This window comes from Capricornis sumatraensis, chromosome 6 (genome assembly GCF_032405125.1).
Source record: "Capricornis sumatraensis isolate serow.1 chromosome 6, serow.2, whole genome shotgun sequence".
NCBI classification, from domain to species: Eukaryota; Metazoa; Chordata; class Mammalia; order Artiodactyla; family Bovidae; genus Capricornis; species Capricornis sumatraensis.
Window position 1 is genome coordinate 110424650 of NC_091074.1, and position 12664 is coordinate 110437313.

General features: G+C 44.1%; 1 protein-coding gene across 1 annotated transcript in view; it reads right to left on the minus strand.

Annotated features, from left to right (window-relative positions):
- SUSD1 (sushi domain containing 1) overlaps positions 1–12664 on the minus strand; it is a 109369-nt gene that overhangs the window by 62120 nt on the left and 34585 nt on the right. Inside the window, exons 7-8 of the mRNA XM_068973655.1 lie at positions 11890–12069; positions 175–272 (exon numbers count right to left, since the gene is read on the minus strand). Of these exons, the coding sequence (XP_068829756.1) occupies positions 175–272; positions 11890–12069 (278 nt within the window). The remainder of the gene's footprint in view (positions 1–174; positions 273–11889; positions 12070–12664) is intronic.

Genomic DNA, 12664 nt, shown 5'->3' on the forward strand with positions numbered 1-12664 from the left:
CATGTAAAATCAAATGATCCAGATATCGGAAAAACTCTACTCACTTTAAAAAGGACTATGGGATTGAAGAGCTATCTGATTGAGAAGCACTTCCGGAAGCAAGTTCCTCTGACTCTCATTCCCATGGTAACCATCTCTGCCCTGGCAGAAGAAAAAGGAGTTCACTTCACTTACCACATATTCGATCTTGGAGTTTATTCTTCCTGGGTTTCTTTGCCACCTCACACAGGTGTTGTTAAACACCGACACCTCATTAATTTCTACAATTATTTCTAAAAGAGAGAAAGAAAGAATCCACTCAACAAAATGCATCAAAGGACTTTGGGAAAATCCTAATGGCCAGCCCGTTAGAGGGCATGACTTTGTTTACTTGCCCAGCTGGTCTCTCTGCTGGTCACCATTCACACTAGGATTCAGAAACCGAATCAGCAGTTCAAGCTATCCCAGGCCAATCACCCAATTTAACTTTATCATGAGTGAAGCTCGGCCCATGACCTGATGTGGAAGAAAAGGGTGAGAATTCCCTTAAGTACGGGTGAGAATTCCAGCCTGTGATTGGTCTGACAGGCCACTGGATGCCACAGGCATTCCATTTCTGGGGGAAGGAAAGGGACCCAGAACCGAGCCCTGAACCTTCCCTGCAGCTGCGCAGGTTAGACCAGCTTCCGGTTCCCTCATCCCACTGACTGATGGAGCGTTTTGATCGCCAGGTCACTGCTGTTCCCAAGAGGGAAATGACACAGATCACCACCCATGACCATTCCTCGGGAGCGGCCCATTGCGGGTAAGCTAAATAAATTCTCCACAAGGTCCCTGGGTATTTCTGGGGCTCCGTTAACTGAAACCATTTAAATCTGATTTATTAGGAAGCCACTAATTTCTTTAAGTTGTTCTGTTTCTTTTAAATATTCTGCATGTGGCAGGGGCGGGGGGTGACCAATTGAGAGGGTAGCATTGAAACATACACATTACATATGTAAAATAGATCGCTAATGGGAAGTTGCTGTATGTCACAGGGAGCTCACCGCAGTATTCTGACAACCTAGAGGGGTGGGATGAGGTGGGAGGTGGGGTGTGGGAGGGAGGCTCAAGAGGGAGGGGACGTATGTATACTTATGGCTGATTCACATTGTTATATAGCAGAAGCCAACACAATATTGTAAAGCAATTATTCTCCAATTAAAATTTTTCAGATAAATAAATATTCTGTACATATTTCATGTAATAAATTTAGCAGTGTGGGAGACACTTTGTTCCTGAGATAACAGTTTCCAATGAACCTAGTAAACGACTTAGGAAGTTGTTCAGACGAGAATGGGGAAACGACTTAGCTTTTTCTCTATTTAACAAATTTCCTGCAGATAAGTAAAACTATTTTTACTTGCAGCTGACATGCTCTTGTCTAAAAAAATTCTTAAGGAATTCACACACACACACCACACAATTAAAGCTAAGAAACAAGTTCAACCAGGTAGCAGGGTACAAGGCCAATGTACAAAAAGCAATTGCATTCCTGTCCACTATCAAAGAAAAAGCCAAACATAAAATTTTTAAAAACTCACTTACAACAGCATCAAAAGGAATAAAATTCCCTGCAGGTGAAGTGGAAGTCGCTCAGTCATGTCTGACCCCATGGGCTGTACAGTCCATGAGATTTTCCAGGCCAGAATACTGGAGTGGGTAGCCTTTCCCTTCTCCAGGGGATCTTCTCAACCCAGGGATCGAACCCAGGTCTCCCACATTACAGGCAGATTCTTTATTAGCTGAGGCACCAGGGAAACCCAAGAACACTGGAGTGGGTAGCCTATCCCTTCTCCAGCAGATTTTCCCAACCCAGAAGTTGAACCAGGGTCTCCTACATTGCAGGCGGATTCTTTACCAACTGAGCTATCAGGGAAGCCCTATTCCCTGCAGGTAGAAGTTACCAAACGATCACCTCTAGAGGAGAGAATCAACATCTCACCAAAGGGGAATATTCCTCACCCTACATTCAAGCTTCCCCACTGAAGCAGATGCCCCTGATGGATGTTTTAGACCCTTTCAGCTCACATGCCCCTTGCTCCTGCCCTGTCTGAGCTTTGACAACATGACCATGTCTTGTCTCCCAGGCTGGGGTTTCCCTGCTGCATGTGCAACCTGGAAGTGGGGGGAATGGACACTTTTTTGAAAGACAAGAAGTACTGGAAAAATCTGCCCCTTACTTTTCTTCCCCTTGTAGAGCAGACCTACAGGACCTCTCAGGGCACTGCTGCACTGATGGTGCGATCACGTGCACTCAGTAAGGACCAGGGCAACAAGGAATCCTCATGCTGGCTTGGCTTCCTTCCCTGCTCTGCCCACCTCAGCCTTCACTCCTGCTTCCTGGGGTGTGTGTGTGTGTGTGTGTGTGTGTGTGTGTGTGTGTGTGTGTGTTAGTTGCTCAGTCATGTCCGATTCTTTGAGACCTCATGGACTGTAGCTTGTCCAGGCTCCTCTGTCTGTGGGATTTCCCAGGCAAGAATACTGGAGTGGGATGCCACTGCCTTCTCTAGGGGATCTTCCCAACCCAGGGGTCAAACCCATGTCTCCTGCATTAGCGGGCAGATTCTTCACCCCTGAGCCACCTGGGAAGCCCCATTTCTTCATACTCAGAACCAATGCTACCTTTAGATAGACCCTAAGCTACTGACCCCCTTGCCCATTGAAGATTTTATATCTTTACTAAATCACCCAATCAGCAGCACTGCCGAGATTTGATGTCACACATGACCTGGTCATGGGTAAGCCCAGTCAGCTGACAGTAAGTGGGAATAAGTGGAGGCAGGAAGAGGAAAAGAGGCAAATTTCTGAAGAGACCCCAGAGGATCACGCATGTCCATCTACTGCACTCCTGGGTCACTACATCAGTGCGTCTTCCTGGAGCACAGATAATTTGAAATCAAAGAAATATTCCAGGTGTGGACATGGGTACTCTGGTGGATGCAAAGATCCAATCATTCACTTCCTTGGGTAGCATGATGATGACACTGGCAACAGCCTTTTATCAGCTTGAAAAAGTCCCAAATATTCCCAGCCCCTTCCCTCTCCAGCCCATCGAAGCACTAGAGTTCTAGACTCCTCTGTTCACTCCCACAGCCCCCTGATACTCATCCCGTGGTCCAGAAGGAAAAGGAAACATCCCACTCCTCACCTTGTCGCTGAGTTGCCATTAAAGCATATTTCCTTCCCACTCGGGACCCTTTGCCACCCAAGCAGAGATTTGAAAGGAGACATGAGGCAGAACTAATACAATATTGTAAAGTAATTAGCCTCCAATTAAAATAAATAAATTTCAATTTAAAAGAAGTTCTAATCCTGTTATCCTAAAATGTAAAAAAAAAAAAAAAGGAGACATGAAAGTTTCCTTTCTTATTCTTCCTTTTAGTTCATTCACTATGACAACCGCAAATGACATCTCAGAAGTGCCATCTGCCTCCAGCCTGTGCCCTGCTCTCTGCACAGATGGGACCCAGATCTTATTGTAGGGAGGTCAGCTATTTCATTCCAAGGAGTAGTTGAACAAAATTCAGTTGCTCTTCCCTCCAGGTGTCTACACACCAGCTGGAAAGACTTCTTTGTAAATGTATCAGATATTAAACATCTACATTCATGCTGCCCTTTTAAAAGAGATGACTTGGGAGGCTACACCTTCTTTCTAATAGTACTGAAAACTGAAAACACTTTTGGAAGTTCTCTTTGGAACTGAGTCCAGAGCACTTTATTCATCATTGACCCTTAACTGAACCATCATTGAACGCCAAACATCCTCCCCTGCCAGGCACTGGGCTGTGATGATTTTTCCCTCAGGAACACTGTATCTAATGGAGGAAGCTAACACACAAGCAGATAAATTATGATTCCATCAATATCAGAACAAAGTTATACACAAGTACCACAAGGTATAGAGAAAGAAGCCACCAACTCTCACCAGAAGAACTGGGGAAGCTGGCTTCATGGAGGCCATGCAACCCTTCATGGCTGCAGGGCTTAAGAGTGGGGAAGACATCTAAGCAGGTCCAAAGTCCTAGGTGTAAACGGTATGGACAATTTCAGAGTGGTGTTGTGTAACGTGCTGGAGAGGAGGAAGAGGGGCAGCAAGGTTTCAGAAAGAGAACAGGATCAGACTTGGGAAGACCTGTGCACCAAACTAAACACAGGCTTACTCCTGCCAGCCATGGAGAGCTAAAAGCAGGAAGATGGTGGGGACTGTTTTATTTTTTTTTAAGAAAGATACTTCTGGAGGAGGAATTTCCTGGCGGTCCAGTGGCTAAGACTCTGAGCTTCTGATGCAGGGTCACAAGCTCAATCCTTGGTTGGGAAACTGAGATCCCATGCTGCTTGGTGTGGCCAAAAAAAACTGTTTTAATTAAAAGACAAAAAATAACTCTGGTGTGTTTTGACCCGCTTGACTCAGTGATTCCAATACATCAAACACTGATATATAGGTCTTTATAGACTTGATCATATCTTCACAGCAGTCATGGGAAGCAATCATAAAGCCAATTATAGGTGAACATTTACTGAGTTGTTACTATGGACCAGATAGCGTGGACAGAAGCAGTAAGCAGTCAAGTCAGAATTCAGAACTAGACCCGCCAGACTCCAAAACCCAGAGCCTTTGGACTGAAGAAGTTACTCAGCAAAAAGGCAAAAATATGGAATCAGGGCACTGCCTTTAAAACCATAAGTAATAGTTTCTCCTGAAGGAGAAGCAATAGCAGATGAGTGATAAGGCGTCTAGGCTGACTGCCAGTCTCCAAGCCTGAGAGTCTGAATGGATTGCCTTCCACTGTTCTCATAAGAAACATGGGAGGAAGTAGAATGCATTTGTGAGCAAGAAACGAATGAATTGTGCTTAGAACGTGCTAAGTCTGAGTTAATCTATCTCGGTGAAAAAACTTTCTTGAAGGTCATCAATGTGTGGATGGCAACTGAAGCTCGGGGTGCAGGTGACCCACCCACATACAACGTGGGGAGTGGACAGCACAACAGCAGGGGACTACGACACATGGAAACTCCAGGGGAAATCAGAGGAGAGAGCGACGTGGAAGGCGGCCAGTGGTTGGCGAGGACAGCGCGATGCCTTGGGAGAGAAGATCCGCAGTCTTGTCTCTTTCCTTTATCTCCCTTCCTTCCCACCGAACACCCCAGCCTTCTCACCCCCACCCGAGAAGGGCCTGCATGAGGCAGCAAGGGCTTGATCTCTCACCCTTCTCACATATGGCTCTTTCTCTCCCAAAGGAGGGCACATGGTTCTGTGATCAGACTTGAGGTCTAACTGGAGAGAGGCAGGCAGAGCGGATCTCTGGCTTGCCCAGTTGTAGAACACTTAGGCCTCCCCGGCTTTAAACAAAGGAGGCCCCCACACCATCCAAATGAACTCTACATTGAACTCTGAGAACCAAAGCATTCACTGGTGATAAAGTACCTTTGCTTTGCTTTAGATTCTGCACGTGGCGCATGGTTGTGTGTGTGTATAAATATACATATATATAAAGATATGTATTTTAGCATTCTATGAGCATTTAGTATTTCTCTGTGGTACTCATCACATTTGTAAGGAACTAATTTTGTAATTAGTTGTTTAATATCTAAGTCTATCTCTCCTGAGAGTTTGGACCATGAACAGGGCTGAGCAACAAAGAATTGATGCTTTGGAACTGTGGTGTTGGAGAAGACTCTTGAGAGTTCTTTAGACTACAAGGAGATCAAACCAGTTAACCCTAAGGGAAATCAACCCTGAATATTCATTGGAAGGACTGATGCTGAAGCTGAAGAGCCAAAACTTTGGCCACCTGATGCAAAGAACTGACTCATTGGAAAAGACCCTGATGCTGGGAAAAATTGAAAGCAGAAGGGGACGACAGAGAACGAGATGGTTGGATGGCATCACCCACTCAATGGACATGAATTTGAGCAAGCTCCAGGAGATGGTGAAGGACAGGGAAGCCTGGCATGCTGCAATCCATGGGGTCACAAAGAGACGGACACAACTGAGCAACTGAACAACAATAAAAAATCTCTCCTAACAGCAAAGACAAAAAAGGTCTTTCTATCCCCAGAAACTAACACAGTTGGTTGGACACAGATATTTTTAAAATATTTATCATTTGGTTGATTGATTAAATAGATGGATGAATATATGGATAAATGGTGGGCAATGCTAAGTGTTATGAAAAGGTTAAAAGGAACAAGGATTGATGCTAGAAGATGAATTTGATGGTTAGGTGGTCACTAAGACCACCTAAGTGTACTGGGGTGTTGGATGCCTGATTCTCCTGCAGGAGAGACTGAGACAAAGTTGGGGTGGGAGGGGACAGAGTCAGTGAGCACACCCCGCTCTCTCAGGAGCCCCACGGTGGGCAGGGCCTGGCCTAACGTACTCTTTTGGTTTTCAATTTTCTATCCATGTTCTTTATTTTTGAAAACAGTAAAAGATCCTACCAAATAAATTCAGGAGACCCTAGCAGATGGTCAAGCTGGAGGTCATTTCTAGGTGAAAACAGTACCTGATTTCAAAACTAACATGACCAGTCTTCCAATGTGATGCATTAAACTACCTTCAAAGGCCATCCCAGTTGGATTACAAAACAGAAACATTTTGATAATAGCATCATTGAAATGAGAGTACGGCTCCCTCCCCAAGGTGACAATGTTATACAAATCGTGTTTGGTTATAAGAGTTCTGCTGTGTTTCCTGTTTGTTTTTAGTCTTTGCATGCTAAGCTACTTCAGTCGTGTACGACTCTTTGCAACCCTGCGGCCTGTAGCCCTCCAGGCTGCTCTATCCGTGGGATTCTCCAGGCAAGAATACTGGAATAGGTTGCCATTTCCTCCTCACGGGCATCTTCCTGACCCAGGGATCGAACCCACATCTCTACATCTCCTGCACCGGCAGGCCAGTTCTTTGCCACTAGTGGCACCTGGGAGGCCCTTTCAGTCTTTAAGGTCGCCTAAAAGAGGCAGAGCAGCATGGCTTAGAGTATGCTTTGCTAAATGTTTCATACACTTTAGGGTGAGTTTTGCTGGCACCTCTATACATTCTATAGGCTCGCTTGGTATTGATTTTTGAAAAAAAACGAGGTGTTAACATCAAATTCATGCTATTACATATATTACAAAGCGTCCTTGGTCAATAAATTTAAACTACAAATTTAAGTTTTAAATCTAAGTTGTTTAAAGAAACATTAAATAACCGATACTTTTCCTCTGACAAACTCTGTCAGGGTGACCTACAAATAGTTCAACCTTGGGAACCTGGTAGGAGAAAATCTCAGGCTTCAAGACCTAAGTTCAAATCCTGTCTCTGCCATTTACTAGTCACTGAATGACCCTGTGAAAGTTGTTTCACTTTTACGAGTCTCAGGTTACTCATCTATGAAATGAAAACATCAATACTTACTTCACCAGGTTTTTCTGAGGACACAATGAAACCAAGCATCAAGGCTCCTGGCAGAGCCGTGGGTGTCTGAGCTGGTGTGTGATCTACGGCAGCTCTAATGCCTGATGGTCTAAACATTATGTATGTAAACAAATTCCAGGCATGTGGCTGTTTGCATGTGTGCCCATTTATTCCAGCTGACCTTTCTCTTCTGTCTGAAATATGTCGAACTGCAAGTGAGCACTCGCTGGGATGAAAAGCAGCAACAACAGCAAAAATAGAAGGAGCAGAAGCTAACAGGAGGCCTGGAAGCATTTGGACTCCGGTGCCTGAGTCGGGTGAGGGACTCAGAGAGGCTCCCAGCAGTCAAACAGTCTGCGTTTCAATAGAGATGCTGCTCTTCTAAGAGCCTGGAGTGAGTGAGCATCAACTTCATAATTATTAACTCAGATTCTAAACATAAAAAGCCAAATGACCTGTGCAGAATGAAAGCCAGGGACAGTCTTATCAAGAATGAATCAGTCTCTTTGATCTTGAGGTAAGCCGACTCACTGAACATCAAGCTTCCACCTGGGGTTTTTCCAGACACCAACGTAATTGCCTAATTCTCGGCTGTCTGGAGTTTCCAGTCTAAACTGGCCTTAAAAAAAAAAGTCCCACCACCTTGCCAGAGTTCATACTCCATGCAAAATGTATACAGTTCTAACTGAATCACTCTGCTATACAGCAGGTTAGGCAGAAAAGTAGAAAAAAATTGGAAAAAAGTGAACATTGAGGAGGGTAAATACAAAATACACAGAAAGAGGTAAGGCAGAAGGGGGAGGTAGGAAGAAACGGGTGAAAAATAGGAAAAAGAAGGAGGGAGGGGCAGCTGAGCAAGAGCCGTGGTGATCAGCCTCTCTCACTACAGTTCCAGAACTGTCTCCTACCTAGCGACCCAGCGATCGTGCGCACTGTGCCATGAATTAATCAGCATGTAAATCGCCCCCCTTTATCTGCGGAAATTGAATTTAGCTGCCAATCTTGATTGAGGGCATAGAGGCCTCCTCAGAGCAAGATCACAGCTCTCGGGGAGAATGCCTTTTCTCTTCTTAAATCAAAGCTTGCATAAGCCCATGGAAACAGCTGCAGCTGGAGCCACAGACATTGTGAAAGGTGGCAGGCTGAGGTCGGTAATTATAATTAGCAGTTACATAACATGTTTGTTCTTCAAAGTGCTCTACAAGCATCAGCTAATTAATAGCTTACTATGCGCCATGCAGATCCACTGGTTTTTCAAGGAGTGACTAATCCAAGTGCTCCCCCTGAATTCTGAATGGTGGGGGCACAAACAGCTTGAGCCAGCCATGAAGAAAATGGCTAAGGGTCCTGAAGCTACACCCAGCTCTCAGACCCAGTGACTCCACAGGTAGCTCTGGCCCAAGACCACCTCCCCACATGTTGAATTCAGCAACCCACGAGGCAGCTGCCTCATTCCCTCCAAATAACTTAGAGGTGCTGTTGGAGAGGCAGTCATTGTTTGGGAAGACTATCAGTCTGGTTTGAAATGGCATTAGCTCTTCTCAATGTTTCCAATGATGAAGATGGGGACTCTGGAGTCCTTGGTGTTAGTTATAGGTTTGCCCTTGCTTCTTTGTGCAAGTTGGACAAGTCAATGGGACATAAGAGAAGGCTGGTCTAGATCTCTGGGTTCTCATCCAAATCTACCCCTCCTTGTTGTTATGACTGCAATCTCTAACCTACATCCTACTGCAGTGGCGGTATAGATAACTAAATGTGGAAAATGCATGGCACAGACATGGTTTCAGCAACAGGACTGAGTTCATCTTCTCCAGGGTTCTTTACCCAAGGGTTTCAATATTAAATGTATATTTGTTTGTGCATTTCTTTGGAGAAAAATCTATTTACTCCATTGCCCCATAAATTCCAAAAAGATAGTGTCCAGCAAAGTACCCCACACACAATGTATGCTAAATAAATATCTATTGAATGGATTGATAGATTTCTTCAAATCTCCGTCCCACAAATGGTCATAAACTCTTCCCCTATGGACAAATAATAACCTGTAGTCCACATGTTATATTTGCTCATGCTAGAATTTCCTTTAGAAAACTTAGCTTGACAAGACCCAAGCAGAGACATTACTTTGCCAAAAAAGATCTGTCTAGTCAAGGCCATGGTTTTTCCAGTAGTCACGTATGGATGTGAGAGTTGGACTATAAAGAAAGCTGAGTGCTGAAGAACTGATGCTTTTGAACTGTGGTGTTGGAGAAGACTCTTGAGAGTCCCTTCGACTGCAAAGAGATCCAGCCAGTCCATCCTAAAGGATATCAGTCCTGAGTGTTCACTGGGAGGACTGATGTTGAAGCTGAAACTCCAATACTTTGGCCACCTGATGTGAAGAGCTGACTCATTGGAAAAGATCCTGATGCTGGGAAAGATTGAAGGCAGGAGGAGAAGGGGACAACAGAGGATGAGATGTTTGGATAGCATCACTGACTCAATGGACATGAGTTTGGGTGGACTCTGGGAGTTGGTGATGGACAGGGAGGCCTGGCGTGCTGCAGTTCATGGGGTTTCAAAGAGTCAGACACAACTGAGCAGCTGAACTGAACTGAACTGAACTCAAGACACTCTGCCATAATTCAACTGCAAGTCAAGCCAGAGACCCAAACCAAAGCTACCTTGAGATTTCACTCTTCAGAGATCTGTCTTCAGAGCCAAGCAAGTCAACATCTAGAAACAAATTACCAGAGCCATTCAAGACTAGGTGACAACAATTTGTCACACCCTGGGCCAACTATCACAAGCCTAAGAATCACTGCCTTTCCCCACCTTGTTTCGTGGAGGCCAAGGTGAAATAAAGCATGTGGAAGCCTATACTTCTGACTCAGGATCCGCTTCAAGTCAGGCTAATAATTTCAGTAAAAGACCTAATATGTGCACAGTGGTTTAAATTTTGAAATGTTCCCTGTAGATTATCTCATTTGATTCCGTCTCAACAACTATTTGAAGTAGGAAAAGCAGGCTATATTTCCCCCCTCTTACAGACTAGGAAACTGAGGCTCTAAAAGAATAATGCCTTACATGATGACACACAGCTAGCACAGGGGACTGCTGGAATTTGAACTGAAGTCTCAAAACTCCTTTTCACAGGTAATCCCATTTGAGGGAGCATATCAAAAGAATTATGAACTTCCCAGGTGGCAGGAGACCAGGGTTTGATCCCTGGGTTGGAAAGATCCCCCGGATAAAGAAATGGCAACCCACTCCAGTACTCTTGCCTGGAAAATCTCATGGATGGAGGAGACTGGTTGGCTACAGTCCATGGGGTTGCAAAGAGTCGGACACGACTGAGCGACGTCACTTTCACTTTCTTTCACTTCAGGTGGCGCTAATGGTAAAGAACTCGCCTCCCAAAGCAGGAGACATAAGAGACGCAGGTTTGATCCCTGGGTTGGGAAGATCCCCTGGAGGAGGGCATGGCAACCCACTTCAATATTCTTACCTGGAGAATCCCATGGACAGAGTAGCTGGTGGGCTACAGTCCATGGGGTCGTAAAGAGTCAGACACAATGGAAGCGACTTAGCACAGCAGGCACATCCAAAAGAATTCAAATCAAGGTCTCAAAGAGATATTTGTAAGCCTGTGCTCAGAGAGGCATTAGTCTCAATAACCAAAAGGTGGAAGCAGCACAACTGTCCATCAGCAGATGAATGGATAAGCATAATGCGTATATAACATCGCAGAATATTATCATTCAGCCAGAAAAAAGAAGGAAATACCACCAATGGCAACAACATGGATAAACCTGGAGCACATTATGTTAAGGATCATAAGCCAGCCACGGAACGATAAATACTAATGGTTTCGCTTACTTGAGGTCAATTAGCCAAACTCATACAAACAGAAAGCAGAATGGTGGTACCAGAGCTGTGGGGAGTGGGAAGATAGGGAGCTACTCTTTAATGGATACAGACTTTCAGTTTTTCTAGATGAAAAAGTTCTGGAGACTGGTTGCACAATGTGAAAATAGTTAACACTGAAAAAGCGTTAAGACGGTAGATTTTATGTTGTGCATATTTTACCACAATTAAAAATAAACATTAAAAACCTCGCTATACATGACACCACCTTTCCTCTGAAAAGCTGTCAACATGTGCTTAATTAGGACTTTCAAGTAAGCCCCCTGTGAAAATGGTTCATAGAGAAAAGTCTCTCAGCCAACCAAGCAGAAGAGATAGGAGTCACTGTGATTTAAAGTGAGTTTCAAAAGACAAATGCATAATGTTTTCTATCCAAATTATTTTCCCAATCCACCCTTTAAATCTTCAGGGTTCGGCTGACAAATCTAAAGCCAAGTGCCCGCTGGGGTAAATGGCATGGCTAGGTGCAGTACACAGAGCAAGCAATCAAAGGCTTTAGGTTCCATACTCCTGCTTGCTATTTAGCTCTTGGAGACAGGAGCCCTACAGAATGGGGTTTATACCTGAGCATGACAAAGCACCTGCTCTCCAGGTGCCCTTCTCTGTGCAAACGGAAGTGATCTTTCCTCCAGGGCTCTCAAAGCCCTCTAGACAGACATAGTGAGCCACACTGCCCAGTCTGGAGCTGTGATTCCCCTCTAGGATCGCGTGCTGCACTTCTGGAGGGCGGCCACAGTCAATCTCTGCAATAAGAAGTAGGACAGCATTTGTTATGACCCATGACTTCCATCCCATAATTCACCTTTTAGAAACAAACATTTAGCAATGATAGAGTCCAGTCATATGGGATAAGGAAAGACATTAACCCCATCAAATAATTCAACTGCAGATACTTAAAATAAGACTGTTCAGAAGTAAAGAAAACAGAGTTCTCTGAGCTTAATGAAATTTACAAACATGTATATACAGAAAACATTCTAATTATGAGATTATTTATACTATAGCAAACTCCTTGGTCAATGAAAGAATCCATCTCAGGGTTCTTTTAAATACTAAGATTTTTCTGCTCTCTTTTACTGTGTATCTTCAGGTCATTAACTTCTGAGTAAATAATAATATAACTGTAGATTTTTTTGCCAACTGAAGAGTAAACAAAATACATACAAAATCTCTGAACTTTTTAAAGGAAATTAATGGGGAAAGTTAATTAACATTCAATATAGATGCACTTTTCAAAGGGAAAAAGCCAGCTACATAGAGGGAGACAAACCTGGATTTATACAATGAATATGAAATATCTTCTCTGCAACTCTGACTACTGGAAGACACTGGAATACT